The 26,572-nt window shown below is 34.7% G+C and overlaps 3 protein-coding genes across 3 annotated transcripts; 1 reads left to right on the forward strand and 2 right to left on the reverse strand.

The window, feature by feature from the left end:
- Positions 1-88: 88 nt before the first annotated feature.
- On the reverse strand, positions 89-1,630 carry LOC110791753 (putative clathrin assembly protein At4g40080). Its single transcript, XM_021996510.2, has one exon. The coding sequence runs from the start codon at positions 1,420-1,422 to the stop codon at positions 382-384; it is 1,041 nt and encodes a 346-aa protein (XP_021852202.1). The 5' UTR covers positions 1,423-1,630; the 3' UTR covers positions 89-381.
- Positions 1,631-5,969: 4,339 nt separating this feature from the next.
- LOC110791752 (E3 ubiquitin-protein ligase ATL31-like) lies at positions 5,970-7,227 on the reverse strand. Its single transcript, XM_021996509.2, has one exon. It carries the CDS (start codon positions 7,188-7,190, stop codon positions 6,147-6,149), a length of 1,044 nt encoding a protein of 347 aa, XP_021852201.1. The 5' UTR covers positions 7,191-7,227; the 3' UTR covers positions 5,970-6,146.
- A 16,118-nt stretch (positions 7,228-23,345) lies between these two features.
- Positions 23,346-24,752, forward strand: LOC110791751 (protein MIZU-KUSSEI 1-like). Its single transcript, XM_021996508.2, has one exon. The coding sequence runs from the start codon at positions 23,394-23,396 to the stop codon at positions 24,183-24,185; it is 792 nt and encodes a 263-aa protein (XP_021852200.1). The 5' UTR covers positions 23,346-23,393; the 3' UTR covers positions 24,186-24,752.
- The last annotated feature ends 1,820 nt before the right edge of the window (positions 24,753-26,572 follow it).

The raw sequence follows: 26,572 nt of genomic DNA on the forward strand, positions 1-26,572 counted from the left end.
TTTTTTGTTCGCTTTATTATACTTGTACATTTTAAACTATCATGTTTGGATGTCATTTTCAAATGTCAAGGGGAAAAAAAAGAAAAAATTCCCATTTCTTGGTCTTTTGTTGACAATCCAATAGTATAATAACATACAAAGCCTTTTTAAAGTTTTAATCAACCTAAATAATAAAATTAGTGACACATTTTTGCTAAAATACAGAGATTTACATTCAAAAAGTAAACCCCCCTCCCCCCACCAATTACACCCAAAAAAACCAAAAATAAAACAAAAAATAAAAAAATTAAGACACCTAAATGTTCCTAAATTAATCAATATCGACTCAACTCATTCAGTACATATAAGGTGCACACGGATACACTTAGTAATTTTCACAGCTCATCGGACAAGCTCACCATAAGCAAACTGAAACGCAAACCGGTTAGAAGCAAACTGAACCGAGTCTTGCGGCTTAACCCGTTCCCCGAACCGAGCCGACTCGAACCTACCCCAACTAAGCACCATCTTCTCCTCTTTAAACCCTTTAACTTCACCAACCTTATCCTTCATCTCACTCACCAAAACCCACAAATCATCAACCAAACCCGACCCGTTAACCTCGAACAAAGTACCCAATCTCTCTTTACAATCATCCAACCTTTTTAGTGCACAAACCAACTCGACCGAGTCAACAAAACTGAGGCAACTCAGCCGTTCCTTAAACTCCTCAACTCGGATCACAATCTCATCAACCGTAGTAAAATAGTCTTCCCCTACTAAACCCATAACTTCAATCAACAACTTGTTCCCTTCCAAATGAACAATATCTGGACACTTACAGATTTCTTCTAGAACATTGATTAAAGCGTCGATTTCTCGTAACAAATCTTTACATAAAAGCGACGCAATAATTTCCGTCGCTTTTTCGCGCTCTAAACTACAAGACGTCGAAAAGAGAAAGTACCCAAGTACCCTCGAACTAGACAGGATTTGTTCGAGGTACTTACCGTACCACCTTATCCACGTGGACAACTCCCATGTTGTCGGAGACGATGTATCCCTAAAATCCGACAACTTTAAGTAGTTCCGCCCCCCTGTCGCCGGGTACACGGAGAGTTGGTCGTGTAATATGAAGTTGCCACGTCGGACGATGACGTGGAGTGATAAAAGACACTTGATTGCCACGGCGGAGGAGGAGGTTTTGTGTAGGCGGCGCATGAGGACGTCGATGACTACCGCTGCCGCCGTGCGTGGACCGTCCCCCGCAGCGAGGATGGCGGCGAGGTGGGTTTCTGGTGGTGGTGTGTCGGCTTCGTGGCTGGTGGCGCGTAGGACTGTGAGGCGTAACGCCGCCGTGTTGTGGTTGCGGGAGAGGAGGGCGGCTTTGCCTATTGATGCTTTGTCTTTTACCTTGCCTATTATGTCACCTAAGAGTCCCATTACTTAGTTTTTTCTTTGGCTTTTTTTTGGTGGGATTTTAAATTTTTTTTTGAGTTGAAAATTTGAAAATGAGGAAATGGAGGTGGGAAGTTTTAATTTAAGGTATGATTTTTGGATAAATAATGAGGTGGGAAAGAAATGATCAACGGTTATGTGAATTTTTTGGTTCAAGTTAAAGTGGGTGGGAGTGTTAAAGAGAAGAAATAAAGAAGAGGGGTCAACTATTCATACAATGATACAACATACAAAGATAAAGGGATTATTAAAGATACAAAATTTATCGGCAAATGACTTTTTTGGATTACTTATGAAAGAGAAACTTCCATGTTCCATCTCATTCTTCTTAATTGGATGCATGCATAAATTAAAAAATTTTTATTATACAATCGGTTATATTTTGTGTTTTAAATTTTAATTTCAATCTGGTTGTACCATGTATTAAGGGTGAACAAAACAAGGTACCCTATCAAAATTATAAACAATCAAATTTGTTACAACGTAACAGGTTCCTGAAATTCCGAGACTCCTGTTATAACGTAACATAATTGGATCCCGTTGCAACATGTTCCAAAATATGTTGTAACAGGCTCCTGAAAATGAGAATGGAATCGGAACTTGTTGCAACGGGATTCAATTTAGCGTACCCTGTCAATTCACGAATTTAAGTAAAATATTGCTAATTTATTATTTTTTTAAAAAAAAATCTAATTTATGGTTTAGGCTTTGATTGGCCGGTTTATAGTTTAGACTTAAATCGTAAATAACTAAATATATACTCCGTACTATTTACATTTTTCAAAAATGAGTTTGGATTATTTTATGTTTTGGGCATATGAATTATTTTTATTTGGTCCCGGTTTCTAATTTTGGTACTCCATGTTAGAACTGGTGTGTACAGGGTATCCAGCAAGATACCCGTTCCTAGAAATTGAGAAACAAAACCGAAACATGTTAAAACAAGTTTCCAATTTTGTTACCTGGAATCGAAACTTCAACAACAGGTTATGATTCCAGTTCAGGATATCTAGAGTTTTTCTCACCCCTACTTAATTATACTCCATATTTTACAAAGTAAAACTACAACCTATACTACGAAGCAAATAAACAAAAAAATGAATAATAATGATATACTCCCTCCGTTCCTTAATGTTCTTCCCATTTGGAATCTTGACACTATTCACCATAGAAGAGAATCTTTTAAATTATGTTCAATATATAAGAAAAAAGCATAGTCATGTGGGGTCTTGTTTGATTCATCTCGATGAGTAATTTAACAATATGAAAATTATATAATTTTTAATAACATGTAATTAGAGATATTAACGATGTAAAATGCGCATTGACAAGTATGTCAAATGAAAATGGGAAGAACATTTAGAAACAGCGGGAGTAACTAATTGCACCCTGCATGACATGACCTCATGAGTCCCTCGATTAAGTGTTCAAATTTGCCGGCACACCAAATCTTTTTTAAGAAAGGTGATTTTGATTTGCAATCTACTCTTAGCATTTATTAAGGTTTCAAGGTGTGGGGTCAATTTTTTGATATTGTTGTTTAGAACTTCTTCTACCTAATACATTATCAAGTTTAAGATATTAATTTCTTTTTTTCTTCTGAGACAGCTAAGTGTTACTTGCGATCAAGGAACGATTCCCTGAATTCTTAATCCGGATAAATCTTCATTCATATGCGTAATACGGAGTAACTAATAAGGTACGGTGTAAAATAAAGAATAACAATATACAATGACACTAATTTGCACCAAGATACATGCACCAGTAAGATACAAGACGAGTCACAAACATGACACAACTACAAGTCTACAATGCCCTGATTCTCTAGACTTAATTCGAATTAACCTTTTTCATATGCGCAACAAGGTGTATGTTAGAATATGCCTTGCATCAGTCATTCCCCTTACTACAAGGCCTCCAACATGGATTATCTGTTTTGGGCATATTGTATGCTAGAGTCATCTGTTTTGGACATAATTTCAGGGCTTTTTCGCATCTGATTAGAGAGTAATATATAAACTCTTTAGGTCATAATCTAGTTGTAATTCTGTAATTTGCAATACTCAAGATCAATGAAATTTCCATCTCCATTGCATGTGGACGTAGCTAACATTAGTGAACCACGTTAAATCTCAGCGTTCTTTATTTACGTTAGCTATAATCTTTTTTACTTCTATTATAACAGTGTAAAACAAGGAATAATATTACATAATAATACTAACTCGCACCCAAACACATGCATCAATAAGATTATACGACAAGACGAGTCACAAACATGACACAACTACTAACCATAAAACATTAACAGGGTAGGGTACACTTTGCTTTTAATATAAAATCTTCTAATTAATATGAGTATCAACTTGGGAGTTAGCTACCCATAATTATTCAATCATCATCATCATTAATCCTTGTGACCACCGGTCCCACAATACTGTAGGCTGCATCTGTTTCACTGAATCACTGCCAGTACCCTTCAATTATTTCGAATGTATTGAGCGGCGTCACACCGTCATTAAAAGTATTAAAAGTATATTCTCATCTTTTACTTTTGTGATATGGAACTTAAGAAATGTACGGAAACCAGTATTCCAAATTTACACAATCGAGATTTGGAAAAAATAAATTCAAATGGGTTATTAACTTACTCCCTCCGTCTCTTTTTGTTTTTTTCGTTTTTCTTTTTGGGTATTTTAAAATGTTTTTTATATTTTCTTTTATATTATCACATAAATGAGTTATTATTCTATTGATCAAAATTTATGTCAAATTATTATTTTAACCAATTAAATTCATTGGATCATTTAATAACTCACACTTTTCCATTGGGGCATTAAATTTTTCTCATTTTTCAATATCAGAATTTTGATAAAAGTGAAAACATTATAAATAAGCGTAATTTATCTTGTTTAAATAAAAAAAAAATTGAGGAATCTCGATGCAAATTAATTAATCGTTAAAACGCGTGAAAAATACCAAAACGTAAAAAACAAAAAAGAGACGAAGGGAGTAGTATTTTATTCATTTGTAAGTTTGCAAGTGGGGAAAACTTAAAAAGCAATGTTTTGAACACTAATACACCCCACTCTATAATGTAAGGTTAGTAAACAAAAAATGAATTACGAAACATGACATAATTTATATTGACTAATTTTAGACATAAGTTGAGACAAAATAAGTTTTTTCATACATTTTCACACAAAAATAAGTTTATTTCAGATAAAATAAGTTCGGATAAGTTTAGTTCATATACATTAAGATAATATAAGTTCAGACAAAATTAATCGAATAGAACGGAGCCTTAATCTATCAACTACTTCATAGTATTTATTTATCACTTGAATTATTATTCACGATATATGGATAGAGGAAAAACAACAAATTAACCTCTATAGTCTATATATTAATTACACAAATCAAACTCAAATTCTACTTGAATTAGTTTAGATCCGCAATGAAAATTATAATACTCTAATTCAACGGGCTGGGAGCCCATTAAATCCGGATCCAGTCTAATTAAAAACGGGCTCAAACCGTTATTTAATAAATGGGCTATATAGCCCATTAAGCCTACGCGTTCCCTTTTCACTAAAAATATGGGCCTTTTGTTTTAGAAATATATTGGTCTTGTATTTAAGTTTTACTTAAATTACAATTTACAAGTTACATGAAACGGGCCTTTTATTTTGGGCTAGTATGAGGATTTATGAAACAGTTGGAAGTCCAATGGGCTTTGGACAAAGCTGAACTGCTCTGATCTTCCTTCTCTTCATCTGAAAATCTCAAATAAGGTGCTCAAATCTAAATTTTTAAGGTCTAGTCTGATCTAATTGAAAATTTAGTCTGATATTATCTAATCTCCTAATTTGACTTGATATTAACCATACTTATATATTAATATATTATGTAGGATCCTGTTAAATCCGTTTTAGTGTGTTCTATAATATTTATTTTTTATAATTTTTACAAATTACCATACCGATCCAAAATTGGCCCGAAGTTCGCTATTTTTGGCCCGAAATAGAGGGTTTTGGGCACACGAAATTGGCCCGGAGCTTGGCTCGGCATGGCCCGACATAATGGGTTTTCGTCATCGTCCCGACTAGGACCCGACCCGACGTGCCTTTTGATCAGGTCTACTATGAACTTGTAGGTAAATAGTGGTGATCTCTAAATAAACAGAAGTGTGTTTATATGTTAATAAACAGTTTCAAAAATCATCAAATGGGCCCGTTAATAGAGGTTATCTCTAAATAGACAGTGTAAATATATGAACAATTTCATATGTAAATAGAGTTAATAGAGGTGATATATGTTAATAAATAGTTTTACATGTAAATAGAGGTGATCTCTAAATAAACAGCGTCTTAGAGGTTGTGTTATATTAGATATTTTAACACTATTAGGATTTTCAATGTTGTAAGTCTCATATTAATATTGATCAATGAGAATCACTTGGATCGGGAAGTTCCACTGTATCTAATAGGATTCAGGTTAGACTTCCCAGGATATAATGTATTGACTATGCAATATGAACAATTGAATTATTTCTTTACACTTAACAAAACAAGTATTGACAATCTTTCTACAAAGATAAAATCACCTTTAAGTGAGAGGGGTTACTACTCACTAGGACTAATAAAGGTACTTAATGTTTTTGTAATTAAATCAAAGAAATAAATGTATAATTACAACAACGAGTCAACGAGTCAAACAGGAAGCCGAGGCAAACCCTCCACCGGTGTCACAACCGTGCCAAAAAACCTCTTCGACCTCGAATCTCCATCTCCGCCACTATCTCCACCATTATTCCTCGCCGTCCACCTAAAAGACCGCCCGAAAAACCGTACATAACGACTACTTCCACTCCCTTCCCCACCACCACCACTCCGATACCCCCGTCGCGAACTCGACACCCGCGGCAAAGCCACAAAGCTAGCTGACCGCTTCAGCTTCGGCGGAGCCACCACCACCACCAACTGCTTCCGAATCTCATCCGGCAACCTCAACGTAAACCTCTCCCGATCCTCACCGAGTCCACTCAGTGAGTGACCCGTCGAGTGCGATCTCAACACTCCCAGTCTCCCTTTCGTCATCAACTCTGGTACAATCGTAACTTCCACCCCATCGGAAATCAAACCAGGATCCAACTCCGGGTGAGTTTCTTCTTTGCCCGACAACTCGTGATCCGGGTCAGGAACAAGGTCAGCTCGGCAAACGGGGCAAGTAGTGTGCCCAGAAAGCCAAACATCAATACACTCAGGATGGAAAACATGATCACATTTCGGAAGCAAACGCAGCGTTTCATCCTTCTCAAACTCGTTAAGACAAACAGCACACTCCAGATTTCCTTTTCCGATCTTCAACTCCTGAACTTCGTCGGAATATACAAAAATCGGAAACGTGTCGATCACTGATTGGTCTAACCCCCGTCGAAGATTCATCTTCATTACATTCCCATTTCCGGCGATATCGGAAGAGGAATTATTGGAATTGGAACATTGTTGAATGTAAATGGAAACACACCCAGTAACAAAAAAACCCAGGACTAAAACGATTACGATTAACGCCATTGACGGACTTATTTTATTGCCGTCTAACCCATAATCGTCGACCGGTAACGACGGCGATGACGGATCATACGGCGGCGGCTGTGCTTCCACGGTGTTTATCAAGGAGGTTGAGATTAAAATGGGTAATAATAATGATAAAATATAGAGGTGGTTGATGGTGCAACAATGGCGGATCTTCATTTAGAGAGATTCTAATTTCTAATTTGGGTGAATTTTAGATTTGAATTGGGTGTTACTTAAAAAGGGGGAGTAGGAGTTGGCGTGGGAAAGAAGAAAGTGGGGTCCAGTAGAGTGTTGTGATGACGTAATGAGTGAGGGAGTTTGTTGATAGGCGGCATTTTGGGAGGAAGAAGGGAGGTTGACTTTATTAGGATTTGTTTGGGGAGTAGACAATTGACTTTCTAGAATTTTGAATTTTGAGTTTGACTTCTACTACATATTCTAGATTCTAGGGTTTAGATTCAAAATAATGCATTATTTTGTTTTTGGGTTAAGGTAAAAATGAAGGTTAGATCTATGAAGAAAAACAAATGGATCTATAATGTAAAATGGGTTGAGGAAAGTTCATTTCAAATTTGAGTCTAAGAGCAAGATTAGCGCTAGTATAAGCTAAGACTTCCACATCATCTTTTTATTAATCAGATTCTTGTCGAGATCCTTTCAGATTTACTTAAATTTTCCACTTCACCCCTCGTACTCATTCAAGACTCCTAAAATAAAAAAATAAAAAAGAAAAAATAATAATAATAAGATTCAATTTACAATTTAAACGTCTTCAGTAGAGTCTTGGAATTCCAAGACTCTTGCTCAGACTTTTGTCATACTCTTCCACTTAAATGGGAGGTCTTAGGTTAATACTCAATAAGACTATTGTTCAGACTACTGCTCAAACCAGCGCTAATCTTGCTCTAATGAGATTCGATGTATTGTAAGTAGAGGTGACAAAAAAATTAAAATTTGGAACGGGAGATCGGGGAAGACATTAATATAAAAAATCACGCTCTAATTCAAAAATTTGGTAAGGGCTTTTCTTCTTGGATTCGGCTTTGGTCTAAAAATGTATATTTTAGGCTGTCCAAAATTACATTTTTTTTTGGGTCGGGCCAGTGGTCTAGGCTATAGTTGATCAGGTCTAACTGTAAGACCTCGAACCTATTATCCGATTGTACATACCAAATAATAGGTACATCCAAATCAAGGTTAGTCAAATCGTGTTTCTACTTCAAATTGGAAAAAACTTATTGTTGTTGAATCGTAAAATCGTAAGATTCAATTCTATGGATTTGGAAAATTGAGATTCTATGATTTAATTTGTAAATTGTTATTTTTCAATTGACCGCACTTAAAATTAAATTATTTAAATTTAATATTTTTTTAATACTTCGTATAGTTTTAGAAGAGAATAGGGCGTATGTCGTAATAATTTATCATTGTTGTATTAGATTGTTGCATTATAACATGTAAGATCGTGAATTTGAATCAGTCACGTATTAAAGAATCGTAACATTCTAAGATTCAATTAGTGATTTTAACAACTGTTCATCCAAAAATATTATATTTGTCATTTTATACACTACTAGATGCGCCTGTATAGCTAAAACTTTACAGAATCGAATATTCCCTAGCTCGAATTTCCGAAGATATTTTTTTTTGTTCTATTACGAGGAGTTCTCACTGCCTTTGGCGAGTAGATTAATCTTCCGCGAGAGTTTGTTTGGGTATTCCGATGGACAGCATCCCTCTCAGCTAAGGTTTTTTTTTCTATACCCAATTCTCAAAATCGATATTTTAGTTAAGGAACAAGAAGTCATTAACCATTCACGCCAACTCCAGTTGGTTTTGAAGATATGTTGTTGTGTCAATATTAGAATGCCAAGTTTGCTTCCAAGTAAGTGTCATTTGGGTAAGAAAGGTGCTTGCAAGTCACGCACTCCACCAAAATATTAATATGATCGATTTCTCTTTGTTCATTGATGACTTTGAAAGTTTGATGTTGTGTTTCTACAAAGAAACTATGAGTAGTTAATTGAGTGGGGATCTTTGCGGAGTTGGCGACCGACATCTTATTTTGGACTACTCAAGACTTACAAAATCAAGAAAATGAACTAATTCGGGGTTGTTCTACTGTTCTCAAGAAACTCACTCTGTCGTTTAAGTCAGTTGCGTGTTTCAAAGTTAGAGAGAGGAGGTTTGCGTGAAAGAATTGAGTACTTAAAAAGCTACTCCCTCCGTCCCGGAATACTCGACCCGGTTTGACCGGCACAGAGTTTAAGGGACTTAAATTGACTTATTTAATTTAATAGGTAGTAGTTGATAGTGGGGTATTATTTTAATGTAGTTAGTGGGAAATGGGTAAAGAGTGGGGTTGGGAAGAGTAGGGGTTGAATTTTTAATTATTTTTTGTATGGAGTAGGGGGTAGGTGGGTTAATAGGGGTGGAGTGAGAAATAATATAATATTGTTAGAATATTTCCATTTTTAGAAACAGGTCAAGTATTAAGGGACGGCCCGATAAGGAAAACAGGTCAAGTATTCCGGGACGGAGGGAGTATGTGACTACGAGTATTCCTATGTATGCATGTGGGCGGATGTACTGTGTAAGTTGGGTAGATAATTGTGTACCCAGTTTCGTAATTTAAAAATCAATTTAATAGGCTGAGTATTTAAAAAAAAAAAAAAACACACACACAAATTTGTTAAATCTAGGAGTTAACCCATGACCAAAGGGGTCATTAACATAACTAGATTTCCTCCCTAACCATTCCAACATCTTGTCTTTGTGTTTATTTGTTAAGATTAAATATATAAACCATGCACCAATTGAGGTTGGCATGAGTGGTTAAGGGTCTCTTGCTCCTTAACCAAGGTCTCGGGTTCGAGCCTTGGGAATGGAAAAAATCTCAACTGGGAGTGATGCTGCCCATCGAGGTACCCATGCAAACTCCCACAGGAGATTACCTCGCCAAAGCCAGTGGGAACTCCTCGTAGTAGAACAGCTCGTGAACAGCTCGTGAACAGCTCGTGAACAAGCTCGGTCAAAGCTCGGTCAAAACTCGTTCAATAAATAAATAAACGAGCTTGAACAAAAAATTTAAGCTCGTTTAATAAATGATACTAGCTCGAACAGCCTAGTGTTCGGCTCGTTTAGGCTCGCGAACAACTCGTTCATGTTCATTTTCAAGCTCGTTCGTGTGTTCGTTTATAAGCTCGTTTAAAAGCTTGTTCAAGCTCGTTTATATTAAATTTCTAAAAAATATATGACAAATTTTTATTTATAAGTAAATATAAGTTGCAATTATTTCGTTAGATTTTGATTTTTAATAGATTATAATTTATGAAATAGTATTAGTTAGTATACTGTGCTAACTTTTTATTTAGGTATGGTTATGTTTTTATGTTTTATACGGAGTAATTTTTTTTAAAATAATATTTTATATTTAAATTCGATCTTGCTTGTTTATTAAGGCTTGTTTGTTAAAAGCTCGTTTGTTAATAGCTCGACTCGGCTCGAGCTTGAACTTAAACAAGCTACTCGTGAGCTAAGCTCGAACAACGAAAAACTTAAACGAGCCAAGCTCGAACAGGGAAAATGAAAGCTCGGTTAAGCTCGGCTCGAGCTCGAGCTCGAAAATTTGTTATCAAGCCTAGCTCGAACAACCAAATACTCGGCTCGGCTCGGCTCGTTGACATCCCTAATCTTTTTTTAAAAAAAAAATTGTAATTTTTATTTCTTTTAAAAGTGTCTAACCTTTTTCGAAATTCTGGATACGCCGCTGTATGTATGTGTGAGGGCATTGATAGTAAATATTTACCAAGCAATGTATTGGCATAGTGGAAAGGATTCCACCTTCCAACCAAGAGGTTGGGGGTTCAAACCCCACTAGAGGCACTTTAACGGAGGATTCCCCTTACCATCCCCCACTCTCAAAGTGTCTAGCATGTTAACTCGGGCGAGTTGACCTGTACAGATTTCCGATCCGATAGGACACTTCATCTTACCTTAAAAAAAAATTGATAGCAAAATTTTTGCAATTGTTGGGTGTTGGGCCTTTATAAGCGTGTGAGTATGGGCCTTGAGATTTATGTAGAAGTCCATCTAAGGAATGTCATTAGTGGTACTTCAACAATTTCCTTCTAGATGATATTTTGATATTTTCCTTTTTCATAAGCGGCGCATGTGGAGGCCTGAACATTATACTTCCATGTTTCACAAGAGTATTTTCACCATATAATCAATTTTGTTTTTTAGCGCATACATAGGGGTGTCAAATCGGATTATCGATCGGTTACGAGTCGAGTATAATCGGTTCAGGTATAATCGGATAATATAGTTGTGTGGGCCATTATGTTTATGCGGACTGGATGTGAGAATTTTATTTTTCGGATCACTTCAATTTTTGTCAGAAATCGATGGGTCGGATTAGTTTTTTTGGTGGACTAAAAAATAATGAATTTGGTTGTACTATAAGCACATGAACAAATATTTTTTTTGGTAATGAATTTGGTTGTACACCATGGTGTATAAAGAAAATTGTCTTTACTACTCCATTAGACCATTACTTAATCTATACTTATGCAATTAAAGCCGAATTAGTGAGTGTTAATTGGTTAATGCTGCTTCCACATTTCCATACTCTTGCTTTCTTGCAAGAAAACCATCAAAAAGTAAGTTGAACAAACATTTTAAACTTTTCCTCAAAAAAAATAAAAGAAAATAAACATTTAAAACAATATTTTTGGGCCCACAGAAATTAAGCACAACTGAACAAGCCCAAGCAAGGTAATCATATTAGAAAGTCCAACCCAAATACATTAAACAGAAGATACTATTGGCCCAACCAATGTCATTTTCATTTGAGACGTATTTTAATAATTGGGCCTGAAGGCAAAGCACATATCGCTAACTGCTGTACCCGGGTACAACCAGCTTTGGCTGTACCTCAAAAACGATGCGCTCATATTGTTTGTTCATTCTTGTCGATTGTTTGTTCATTCTTATTGTACTGTTTGTTCATTCTTATTGTACTGTTTGTTCTTTCTTGTTGTACTGTTTGTTATTTCATGTTGTTTTTCAAATTCATCATCAAATTTTCATAATTGTTGTATTTTTTGTTATTTCTTCTGGAATTTTATGTTCTTTTTTATATTGTTTGTTCTTTCTTGTTTATTTGTTTGTTTATAATAATAATATGGTTAATGTTCAAAATTAAACTCTTCATTAATCTTTTATTCTTTCTTTTTGTATTGTTTGTTCTTTCTTGTTGTACTGTTTGTTCCTTCTTGTTGTTTTTTAAATTCATTCATCAAACTTATTGTTAATTTGTTTGTTCTTTCATGTTGGCTTTAAAATTCATCATAAAATTGTTCATAATTGTTGTATTGTTTGTTCTTTTTTTTTTGGAATTTAATGTTCTTTTTTATATTGTTTGTTCTTTTTTGTTGAATTATTTAATCTTTCTTGTTTATTTGTTTGTTCATAATAATTATCTGCTTTATTGTTTGTTCTTTCTTGTTGTATTGTTTGTTCTTTCATGTTGGCTTTAAAATTCATCATAAAATTGTTCATAATTGTTGTATTGTTTGTTCTTTTTTCTGGAATTTTATGTTCTTTTTTATATTTTATGTTCTTTTTTGTTGAATGATTTGTTCTTTCTTGTTTATTTGTTTGTTCACAATAAATATATGGTTAATGTTCATAATGAAATTGTTCACTTCATTGGTCTTTTATGTTTTTACAAGCGCCTATATTGTTTATTTCCAAATAAATAAATAAATGTTCATTTCCAAAATAGTAAATGTTCATTTTTGTAGTTTATTTCCAAATAAATAAATAAATGTTCATTTCCAAAATAGTAAATGTTCATTCCAAATAAATAAATAAATGTTCATTTCTGAAATAGTAAATGTTCATTTTTGTACCATTATTTGTTCTTTCTTGTTGTATTGTTTGTTCTTTCATGTTGGCTTTGAAATTCATCATAAAATTGTTGTATTGTTTGTTCTTTTTTCTGGAATTTTATGTTCTTTTTTATATTGTTTGTTCTTTTTTGTTGAATTTTATGTTCTTTCTTGTTTATTTGTTTGTTCACAATAAATATATGGTTAATGTTCATAATGAAATTGTTCACTTCATTGGTCTTTTATGTTTTTACAAGCGCCCATATTGTTTATTTCCAAATTAATAAATAAATGTTCATTTCCAAAATAGTAAATGTTCATTCCAAATAAATAAATAAATGTTCATTTCTGAAATAGTAAATGTTCGTTTTTGTAGTTTATTTCCAAATAAATAAATAAATAAATGTTCATTTCCAAAATAGTAAATGTTCATTCCAAATAAATAAATAAATGTTCATTTCCGAAATAGTAAATGTTCATTTTTGTACTAGTATATTAATGTTCATTTTAAACAACACAAATCGACATCGTTTTGGATGGGGGTACAACCAGCTTTAGCTATACCCGGGTATAGCCAAAAATTTGCGGCAAAGCACACACTATTGATTTTTTATTTTATTTATTTTTTATTTTTTACACGAGTATAATTTACAAATGGGTGGTGAGTTGCGAATTTGAAACCTATTCTACACATACCTTCAGTTTTAACCACTTGGTCAAGATCTCATTGGTACAACATATTTTATCAAGTCGTAATCGTGTCGAAAATAAATAAGTCCTCCGTTCCATAAATATTCATGGACAGTTTTGCGCTCTTCAAAACACGATTTTGAACCTTAATATCTCAAATTGTGCATAAATAAAAATGATTGAAAGTTGATATTTGGAAAGTATATATATCAATACGAGTCTAACAATAAAACACATAGTCGACTTCATTTTTCTTTATGTATAAATTACAAAGACAGTCAAGTGAGATCGCGTGAATAGTGTCAAAATTCAAATGGTGACATATGTTTTTTATATCTCGTGTATTATTGTTGGGCCGTTGGCCTTGTAGTAAAAAACTAATTATGCCAAGTTGTTTGAATTCGATATTGATATTCTCAACACTAATCTAACACGCGTAGTATTTATTTAAACTAGTTTTTGGGCCCGTTCGACGAACGGGCTGGTTATATGTTGGTCGGGTAATGAAATTTAGAAGTTATGTTGTTCTTAAGTAGGTGTTAGAAGGAGTTTAAACCAAATGACAATAATTAAAACTTTAACATATGAAGTCTTGTCTTTTTAATCATTACATTTTTTTTGCTTATGTTCATCTTCCCTGAAAAAATAGATTTACTTTAAATCGCTTATTACCACCAATAACATATCACTTGTACAAAGACCTAACAAATTTGCAACTGTTACAGTTTACGACTATACTCATGTTATCCAATTAAGGGAAAGACTTAACAAAGTCTAACTATTGAACTATACTGACAAAACTTTTCTTATAGGAGAACTAAAACTAATTGTAAGTTCCCCTAACAACAAAAATATACAAATAAAACCCACATAAAAGTCTCAAAATGTCGATGACGATTTACCCACCTTTAATCATTTGCATGGAAACTATACATTATAAGATTATCCTTCTCTGCAAAATGAATTGCAACTAATTAAGTAAGAAAAATAAATAACATACTTCAAATGTGCTTAAGAAAAATCAAGACCAACGTGCTTAGAGAGAGATGGAGGGGGAGGGGAGGAGGTGGTATATATTACAGTTTGAATTGCATGCATGAAAATAAACAATAGAAATGTTGAATTAAAGCACCCTATAATCTTCTACCGTTTCAAAACGGATCAGTCAAAAAGTTTATTAGTGAGGTTAAATTTTGAATTAATGCTACAAGAGAAGGGGAGAAGATCTGGGGATTGAATTAAATTGACATTGAAAATAATTAAGCTTGAAAAGTTAATGGAAAGATGAAGAATGGGGAAGATGAAGTAGGGGACGGTAGTTTAGGCATAATCAAGTTGAGTATCGATCCTAATATTAGGTAATCCCTCCGTACCGTTTTTTTAGTCCTGATTCTATTTTAAGCGTCCCAAAATTATAATCATGTTTCTATTTCTGGCCATTAAATTTTCCACTTTCCCATGTACTATATTAATTAAAAATGCACTGAAAACCCAACACAATTTCTCCATGTACTATATTCCTTTATCCATGTATTATATTTCACTTTCTCATACAAATTAATTATCAACGTACTATATTCTAAATTTCCGTGAACTATATTACACTTTTCTTAAAAATCGTGTTTTTAGTCAAATAATACTATAAATATGGGATGGATGCAGTACAATTCTAGTAAATTAAAGAGACGAAGATTAGTAGTATACTATGTAATAACTAATGACAATAATATAGATTAATTAATGACCATTATTTTTTTATAACAAAAAGTAAATAGAAATATTAATAAGATTGAGAAACGTGTCATCAAAATAGTATTGCTTATGTGTCATTGAAATTATGATGGTTATGATTTTTAAATACTAGGTATTGATGTGTCTTTTTAACCCACTTAGTTAAATAGGTTGATGATTCTTTTATTTCTTTTTTGAATTCATATCGAATTTATTAGTTGTTTAAATTCGATATTGACATTCTCAACACTAATCTAACACGCGTAGTACTTATTTAAATGTGTCTTTTTATCTGCTTAGTTAAATAGGCCGATGACTCTTATTTCTTTTTTTTAACTCATATAGAATTTATTAAGGGTGAGCATGGGTCGAGCACCCGAACCAATAACATTATCAGATCGAGTAACCGATAATCAATAAGGCTAAAATTGATATTCATGGACCGAACCGTTAAATTTGGGTACCCAAATTTTCGGATTGGATATCGGGTACCCGTTATGTTATCCAATTGGGAAAAATAGACTTATAAATAGATTATTGTAATATCATTCAACACTAAATACCAACATTAACACATGATTTTGACTACATTACTAATGAAATTAGAATTTATTCAAATTATACATTGATTATTACTAGCATTTAGGATTTTGAGCTCTTGGAAAAAATATATTTAAATTGGAAAAAACATAAAAAAAAAAAAGGACTTATCGGATCGTTATCGGGTACCCGTTATTTATAAACTATATCCGTAACCATATCCAATAACCAAATTTCGAATTGGGTACACGGACCAATAACCATATCGATTCGGGTACCTACTTTTTCGGATCGGAAACCGATTCGGGTTTCGGATTTTGGTTTTTCGAATATGATAGTTTTTCTCAGCCCTAGAATTTTGTAAGTATAGTATTATTGTATCGTGTTAAATTTCTGAGTTCTGGTATTCCTCTTCAATTCTCCCTAGTTGACATGTTGGAAATTTGTCAATCTGTAATGTTTCCTAATTAAACATCAAAAACTGATTAATATGATATAAAACAGACAAGATTATATGTTAGCAACCCAACAACATATATTATACCCAAAACTGAGATGGCACTCACTATACTTTGTCTTAGATTTGGTCATTTTCCTTTTTAATTTCCTACTCAACCCACCATAAAAAAAAAAAATTGACACAAATTAGTTGAGTACATGTGACTATTACGTATTAATTAATTAATTAATTAATTAATTGATCAATTAATTAATTAATAAAAGAAATGGACGCAAAGCTACGACTTGCACGGTGACACGTCGTACATTCAATAATGGTTTCAAGCAAGTTAATTAACTTTATTTTTATTTTTAATCTTATTTTATTGGTTTTGCAATCCAGGTCAAACAATATCTTGTAATTATTTTGTTGGTTTTGCAAGCCTTGTCAAATAATATTAAGGAAACAAGTTATGGGATTGAGTATGTTAATCAACAACATAGTGAGTTAGAGATCGAATATGTTATTTTTATTTTTTAGGGTTTGCATATCTCAAAGGTTTTCTAGGCCGATCCTTTTATTTTAATTTATTTATATTTCTGTAAATAGATTCAACAAAACTACATCGTTTGAATGTAATAAGTTCTCTATGGTGGGATTAGTTAATTTAATTTGGGTTTAGTATAGTTTTGGTGGAGTATCGTCGTGAATTTGGTTCGTTGATAAAAACTTAAGCGAGATCAAAACAATTATTAATTTTTCAAATTGACTAAGATGAATCAAATGGAAATCGACCTCGCAGCTACAAAAAATTGTTAGACCGTCTGATCCCACAACGCAAGATATTCCCAATGACTGCAGTTTTGGTGAAGGAATACCTTATTTTGAGCCAATTATTAATGCATTTGTTAAATTCGATTCCAATTGTAAATGTCGTATAATATTTTTTATTTATTAATAAACCGATGTTAATTACTATTAAAAAGAAAGATACCCTTGATCATATAAGAAATGAAAAGGGATGTTTTCTTTCTAAATACTCCTTCCGTCCCGGAATACTCGCAACGTTTTGGCTGGACACGCTTGCCAATGCACAACTTTGACCACCAATATCTTTAACTACATATTATAAGAACTTATAAAAATATTAATATTTTGAAAATATATATTAAGATGAAGTCAACGATATATTATATACTAACATTTAATTTCATATATACTTGAAATAAAACAGGGTTAAAAGTGAATTATATGAATAGTGCAAAAAGTCAAACCGTTTCAAATATTTCGGGACGGAGAGAGTAACGGTATTTGATCGATTAAGCGCGGGGAAAGCTAGGGTCGACGAGATCGAACAAAGTGGGTCGAAGCATGTGGCAAAAGAAAGAAGCAAAAGAACATGAATGGGAAAATCCAGCTAAAAAGCCAAAAGATAGATCACAAATAATTAACTGCTACTAGGCTACGACTACTACTATACATACTATTAATGTTTCCTAATATTTATCATAATTTTTATGTATAAATTCAGTTATTATTTAGTTGGCTACGTTGCATCCAAACTAACCACGCAATATATTTACTCTATTTTTTATTTTTCATATATCAATAACATCCACTATGCCAAAAAAAATAAAAGAAAATATAAGTGGATGTAGTCAACTATTATTTCCGTCCCTTTAAGATTGCTTCGTTTTATTTTTATTTTTGGGCGTCAGTTAAAAAGTGTTATAGTTTCTCTTTTGTTAATTAACACAATCTCTAGCGTTTATCGTGTCTGCTTTATTTAATTTACTATCCTACGTGCTAATAAAAAACGAATCTAACCATCCACTCAATACAACTCTTAATAAAGTGAAAAAAATGGGTTATATATGAAAAGTCTTAACAGAACGGATGAAGTAACTTAGTGAATTGGTTAAATTAACTACGGTATGTTACCCAAGACATGAAATCAAATCTCATTTACATCATCAAATTCATCATTACATGTGCAACTCTCTCAAGTATCTACATACACAGGTACGTACACAACAAATTAAGGATGCAAAATATGAAAACTATATATATATATATATATATATATAGCAATGTAAAGATGGTTGTGGACGTGTTGGACCGTGTGTTGGAACATGAATTGCCACCTGGTTCAATTTCGATTGCTTCACGTGTCTTTGGCTAAATGGACTCGATCCATCACAAGCTCACGTTTTCGTGTCATGCAGAAACTTTCAAAAGAGCGGCACAACTACTGCCATGTCCACATGCCCTCGTGTTGAGTTGTCACAGACCCCAGTGCTTAATTCAGCTACTCAATTTAACGTGTTTTGTCGAACCGCACCATACACGGACATTGTTGTACATTTCCCAAAAAAAGACCAATTCCAACCCTCAACTTTATGATCGTCTCATGCCGTGTTTTTTTCATGTTGGGCCGTAACTCACACTGAACCGGGCCGGACTCATGTTGATCAGGTCTAATTCCACCTAATGCCATCTTCATATTAGCAATGTATCATCCAAGTATCCAACCAACAACATACAACCTCGATATGTGGGTTTTCTTTTTCTTTTCAAAATCTCCCACATTTTGTATAAGCCAAAATAACACATAGTAGACCATAATGCCTTGATTTAAATTATATAAAAACTTTAGAGAAATTGTCGTTTATCCAAAAATTGATATGATAAGAGTATCTTTTCCGGGAACACCGTGTTAATTTGGAGGGGAGTATAGGACGTCCTTTCATCAATAAAACGTTAATTAATGTTTTGCGTAAAAATTGTCCAAACACTAACAAACACTTTTTTTGAGGGGTTTTTGGTGGGAGAATGTCTTTTAATCATTATTATTTTCCCAACCATTTTCTTACAAATTTACTAATTGTACGGTACTATCCCCATTATTCTTCTCTATATCATTATTGTCCTTGTTTTTTTGCAATTCAAATTCCTATAATTCTTCATTTCCATTATTGTTGCAATCTAGGATGAACAAATTAAGACCATCTTTTAGCCTGTAGGCTTAAATTGGGGCTCAAAAGAAAAAAAAAAAAGCGTTGTTAAAGAAGAAATCTCATTGGACGAGTTATAAAAACAGGCAGCAAATTAAAAATATTTTTTTGATAACTTTTCTTAAAAGGTAATTTTTCCTCTATTTTGTGGGGGAAAAACTTTGGATTTTCCACCCTTACATTAGTAAATGGATTCATTTTTTTAAGAGTCTCACAATTGGATGTTTGAGTCTAAAAAAAGGGTTTAAAAAATAAAGGCTCGTCATTGTAAAAAAACAAGCAATTGTGAAAGGTATTTGTTCCCAAGTGAAAACTTATCAATGGTAATGTTCTAAAAATGTTCAAATATAACCATATTTTTACCATTATATGGAGTACTATTGTAGAATTACTATCGCACTATGTTGGAGGTTATGTAAAGGTGGGTGAAAGTGCTTACTATCTTAGGGAAAAGTATTCGTTTCACATTGGAAGAAAAAAGAATTTGAATTGCTACCCCTAGTGGTGTGGGCTAGTACGTAGAAGGCACCCCCACGCCAGCTGCCGCCGCCACCGTTCGATTTGGCTTTGAGTTCGTGACATGTGTGCGGTGTACTGACTCACATTTCAATTATGAATCTCATTCCACTAGTCTTGTTCTTCTTGTTTCCTGTCTTCTGTTTAAGCCTCCTTGATTTATTCTTTCCACTACAAGAATTTGTATATTTTATAACAACCTAATAACGTCTGGTCAAAAATTCCGTCGCATTTCCCGTCGTTAATGATACTATTTTTTGTAGCGATTACAGTTTCTTTTTGTTATTATTTAGAGGATGAGATAAATTCTCCTACTCTTAGGTTCATGTTTGCAGTGTCAAAGTCTTTTTGGTTCACCCTTAGGGCTAATCCGGATTCGGGGTGAGTTATGGGTGGTTTGGTTTCAGTTCCCTCCCAATTATTGTAGCGGGGGATCGAACACGGGTTCTTCCTACCAAGTTCAGCCCCAATCACCATTGAACCAACAAACAATTGGTGTCAAAGACTTTTAATTATTGAAATAGGTGTTTTAGTATCCAATTCTCAAGCCATAAATTAACCAATTGAGCATTACAGACTTAATTAGTCCACCTTGAGATTTAAGTTTGACAAATTTTGCACTTTTTTACTTTGCAAAGGTTGAATATATTCACATAAAACATATCGACATTTACACCTCATTCTCGCAAATCTTTGTAGGAAACATATATACAAGTACAGAACTCCTCAACATTATTTTTTCTAAAAGAAAAAACTGTCCACTTTGCATTACTTTGCACCAATATTCAAATGGGAAAAAAAGAGAATCAAATACAATGATCAATATGAATGATTGAAATCAAGAATAAAAAAAGCTTAGCACCTTCTTTTACTAATTCAATCATTCCATAATAATGTAATTAGTGTCAAAGATAAACTAGATTAATATTCCGTACTCATTATTTAGTGCGCTAACTAGATTCTCATAAACGCACGTAAAGTATACAAAAATTATTATATGATGGTCTAATGTATAATTCCAATATATTACCAAATATTTGTATTTTCTAATCAAATAATCCGTAGTTACACATTGAAATCAACATGGCCGTCTTTGCAAACTATTTTTTTTATTATAATTTTTTTTTTATAATGTGGTAGTCATTTTCTTAAGAAAATGATTAGTAACACTAAAAAGAAAAAGAAAACGTGTACATATTGGAAGTCGATCCGTCAGCAACCTATGGAATATTAAGAGACGTACCATTGATCCACAAATAATTATGTGTCTTCTATTTACACGATTTACTATATAATTAACCAATATTTGCACCGTACCTTGATAATGATTCCCTCAAGCTAATTCAAGCTCATGAGGTAATGGAGGACCCTGATGTCGAGGATTTGCTATACTGGGATGATGGGCCGAAAGGCAAATTTTCAATACGACCTGCCATTCGTATTTTGAGAAAGGATACTACTGAATTTGAAGAAGCAATCTGGAATACTATTTGGCGTGCACCGGTGCAGCAAAGGGTTCGTGCTTTCCTATGGCTTGTATGTCATGACCGGCTTATGGGTAATGTTAACAGGTACAAACGCAGGCTAACTGATGAACCTAAATGCTACCTATGTGGAGGAGAGGAAGAGTCTACTCTCCACATCTTGCGTGAATGTCCAACAGCCCACACATCACTCTTCTCTTAAAGTGATCTGAAGAACTGGCTATGTCATAACCTTGAACAAGATGATTCGGAAGCTTGGCACACTTACTTTTCTATCACACTTTGGTGGCTATGGCAATGACGTAACATGTTTGTGTTTGGTCGAGGCAATGAGGTGCCTGTTGATGTGGCTGCCTTCCTGAAAGTTCGCTTTGAAGAGACATGGAATAGTATCCATGATGATATGGGTGACCATGAGGAACCAAGCAACCGAAAGCAAGCGAGGTTAATCACCTGGGATGTGCCACAGATTGGATGATACACCCTTAACACAGACGGTGCAACTCTTGGGGCTCCAGTGGAGGCGCAATAATAAGGAATAGCAGTGGGTCCTTCATCTCAGCATTGTCAGCCAATTTTGGCAGATGCAGTGCGTTTAGGGAAGAGGTTATGACTCTTATCAGAGGGCTTGAGCTAGCACGTCACGTAATCTCCAAATTAGCCAACTGATAGTCCAACTAGACAATCTAACTTGCGCGCATGCTATTCGTGCTGGTGCGAGTAGCTGCAGTGGACGGTGGTTGTACCCACCTCATAAGACAGTGTCTTGCTTTGATTAATAAGGATGATTGGATTGTGAAGGTGGTTCATATCTTCCGGGAGGGCAACCGAGCTGCTGATTGGTTGGCTAATCGAGGAGTGGATCAAGGTGGTGGCATTGACATCCTAGAAGAAGCTCCCCTAGAGCTCTCTAGGATACTTCAAGAGGATGCTCGAGGCGTGGCGTTTCCGCACTTGGTTCCTTGCTAGTTTACTGCTTTATATTTAGTTTGTAGTGTTTTCTTTTTTTCATGTTTCTTTTATTCGGCTTTAGCCTCAATTGCATCCAAAAAAACATTAGATTATGTGAGTTATCACTAAATTTTTATAGGCCCCAAAAATTTAAGGCCCTGTGTTGGAGGTCCTATTAGACCTTCTTTTAGACGGGCATAGAAATCAAATATTCATGCTCAATTATTACAGTCAATCAAATAATTACACACTTACACTTTATCATCGTATACCATTTTTTATTGCTGACACTAGCAGTCTCATGCATACGACGGTCTGATAAGTAGCAGTCTCATGCATATGACGGTCTGATAAGTAGCAGTCTCATGTATACGACGGTCTGATAAGAGACCCATGACCGAGTCCCGTAACCCGATCCAAAATACCGGGTCTTGAACAAGATTTGTGTCCCGACCCGAAAACCGGCCCGAACCTGAAAACTAACCCGAACCCGACCCGAAGAATACTGAGTCTTGAACAAGATTTTGTGTCCCGTAACCCGATTTTACCCGAATCCGAACAATCCGAAAAGTAATGAGTCAAAACCCCACTGAACCCATTTTTAACCTGATCAATTGAAGATCGTTTTTTTGTAGTAAAAATGAGATTATGAAGAATTTTAAGAACATTAAACACGTTGTTGTTATTATTGTTAGGTGTAATATGATTTCGATTTGAATTATAAGCCATTTTATTATTGAATTTCAGTAAATATAAACTTGTGTATAAAAATTTGTTAATTTATGCAAATATTTTGTATTATTATTCCCCAAATTAGGAAAATATAGTACGCGTTTTAAAATCTCTCAACCCGTTGGGTCGACCCGAACCCGAAAATCCTGGATCTTGAACAAGCATTTGTAAACCCGAAGTGGAAAATGACCGACCCGAAGAACTAACACGAACCCAAAAGTATTTTTTTAAAAACAATTCGACCCGATCGACCCGTTTGACAGGTCTACCTATGACCTATCCAATATAATAATATTTCGTAATATCTCATCCTCTCTCTATATATAGGAGTACCACATCAAGGCTCTCTCAATCCATTTCCAACACAAACAAAAAACTTTCAAGTCACCATGCCTTCATACCGGAGCATGGGTCCAACACACATCGCCACCAACGTCACCACCGTCGAATGCCACAAACAAGTCCGATCATGGCGGCTCCTCCGTGCCATCATGGAACTCCTCATCCCCACCTGCAATTGCACCTTCATCCAAGAACAATCCAATAACCGCCACCACCAAACTACAACAAACCACCAACCACGGCCTAAAAAACCCACTCATTCAAGAACCTCCTCCTCATCTTCCTCTTCATCATCATCATCATCATCATCTTCTTCATCTTCATCTTCATCTATTCTTACAGGAACCATGTTTGGTTACAAAAAGGGTAAAGTGAAGTTCTGCATTCAATCAGACTCAAACTCAGAAACCCCAATCCTCCTATTAGAGTTAGCTGTCCCCACCAAAGTTTTAGCCCGGGAAATGCGGGGCGGGTTGTTAAGGATAGCCTTAGAATCCTCCACCACCACCGCCACTCATCCTCCGCCGTCGTCGTCGTCTTCCGCCCTACTAGAAATGCCGGTGTGGAGAATGTACTTCAACGGAAGAAGGGTGGGTTTCGCTGTACGACGGCGGCCGTCGACGGCGGACATGGCGGTGTTGAAGAATATGAAGGAGGTGGAGGTGGGTGCCGGAGTTGTTAGTGGCAAAGAGATCGGGTGTGAAGAAGATGATATTATGTATTTGAGGGGGAATTTTGAGAGTGTTCGTGGATCGTCTGATGCTCAATCTTTTCACTTAATTGATCCTGATGGTAATATCAATCAAGATCTTAGCATCTTTTTTCTTCGTTCGAAATGATCGATCTTGAACAGTTTTACGAGGGAGACCAATAAAAAAAATTAAGCAAAATAATAGTATGAAATTCATACCGTTATACTCAAATTTTAAGGGACAACACTAAAAATGCATTACGGAATTTTACTTCCCTTAATCGGGCCCACCCAAGTAAAAACTGGCCCTTTGGTCAAAATCGGACCCACCCAGGTCAAAAGAAAGATACAATCGTCGTCGCCGCTGCCGTCATAGTCAAGTGATATCACCTCCTTTGGAAATTCAGTACTCCATGTTGTATTTTGCAAAGTTTAATTTGCATGGGTTTTTTGTTGGGTTGTTGAAGGAGGAGGTTTTTTTACTTTTTTTTTGTTTGTCAATAATTTTCATTGTTTTCTCCCAATTTAGTTGGTTCTTTAGCAAATTTCTCCTAGGTTTTTAGCCACTAAAAGAGAATAACTTTTAGTAGTTGTCATTTTTTTGGGGGAAATTTGTATGTGTATTAACCAAAAGGGGTTGTAATAATTATATTGTTGGCCTTTTATGTATTAACATGTAAATTAAATGGTTGAATTTGCATTTTGAAAGATACTACAGAGTACTGTGTTTCATACGTGTAATAATTTTTACACTTTCTGTTCTTGTTTGTTTCATAATTTTCACGAATTATGTAGCTCAAAAACGTTTTGTATTTATTATGAACAAGAACAATACAAATACTTTCCTCGATCAAGTTATAAAATTTTTCTATTATACGACCAGTTGTACCTGTCAAGATACGATGACTACTAATTTTTCCCCTCATTTGCTTAGCCCTCGAGTAAGAACATTACTATTATTAAACCAAAATTAATCAGCGTTTATCTGGCTTAATTTAGTTTTGAAATTGAAATAAAAAAATTCCATCGAGGTTTAACTTGGGTTAATCCAGCCATTGTTTATTTCCTTTTATCCTCGTGGCTCATCCAATTTTTGTTAGGATCTTAGAAACTACGTAGTACGTACTAATTACCAGATTTAGCTACAAACAACAAAGAAAATTACATAAACTAGATTTAAGGCGTGCTTACACTACTTAGGATATTTTTAGTCTCATTAATACGTTATATTGGGATTAAAATGGGTAATTACCACATTATTACTTAATCTATGGAACAAAAGTACAACAAATATCTACTCTTACCAATTGCTTGTTGGTTTGATTGATGCTGAACTTGTTAGGGAGAACTCGTGTTCGATCCCCCGCAACAATAATTGGGAGGGAAATGGAACATAACCACCCAGAACTCGCCCCGAATCCGGATTAGCCATAAGGGTGAACCGGCTGCTGACACCAAAAAAAAAAAAAAACTAACTACTCTTATTAGGAAGGAAGTTTCAAAATAAAATTAACGTTAAATCTGTCAACCAATTTAATTGTCTAACCTTTGCTAGTTCAGTAGGGTCCCTTCTACTTATTCTTCCCGTGCCAGACAAAACTCGCCACTGAAATCTACTTTTTTTAATGGGTGACTAGCTCTTAATTTATCTGGGTTTCCTGTTTTTAGGTCTTCTTTCTTTGTCAAACAATACTACTGTAATTTGCACATAAAGCTCATGCATGCATGTTGTGTCTTTCGTTCTGATATTCTTACGGTAGTTGGCGAGCTATGTTGCCCGCTATGGAGGCAATTAAGCATTGATTTGATCGTGGTCATTTCAGTAGTTCTATCAAAGATTCAAAGGATTATCAAGCATACTCTGAACTTAGGCCCTGTTCGGCAAAAGTAGGGTAGCGGGTAGCGGTTGAAGTAGCGGGTATCGATACGATGAATAGTAGCGGGTAACGGTTAGATGTCAAAGTAGCGGGTAACTAATATGAGTGTTCGATAAAAGTAACGGTTGATATTGTAACGTAAAATAAAAGATGAAATATTATTTAAAACTTTACTATAAATTTGTCAAACGTTACCCACTACCTTAAACGCTACTAATTTTAACGTTTGACAAAAGCTACCCAACCGATACCTTTACCGCTAAACGCTGACTAAACTGCTACCTTGCCAAACACTTACAAATTCTACAAGTAGCGTCTTAACTTGTCAAAATAATTAGTGTCTTGTCTAGAGGTTTTGTAGTTGTTCCATTGACAAACATAAATTTCCGACGCGATTGTAGAGCCAACTGCATAGCTCTAGCCCACGCCATATAATTCTCATCACCCCATAGCAATACGTGAGTAATGATCAGTCCCGGTTGATCGCCAGAACTTAAGTAATACGGAGAACTATGATCGATTTTGCCATCATTAGCCATGATTGTTCAACAGTACACGTTGGTGAATCTTGAGGAAGAAGAGAGACGGAAAAAAAATTGTAGGTTTAGGGTTTGCTAGGCTGCTAGCTCCGATACCATGTTAAATACGGGTTTGGGCC

The sequence above is a fragment of the Spinacia oleracea genome, chromosome 3 (assembly GCF_020520425.1).
Source record: "Spinacia oleracea cultivar Varoflay chromosome 3, BTI_SOV_V1, whole genome shotgun sequence".
Classification (NCBI taxonomy): domain Eukaryota; kingdom Viridiplantae; phylum Streptophyta; class Magnoliopsida; order Caryophyllales; family Amaranthaceae; genus Spinacia; species Spinacia oleracea.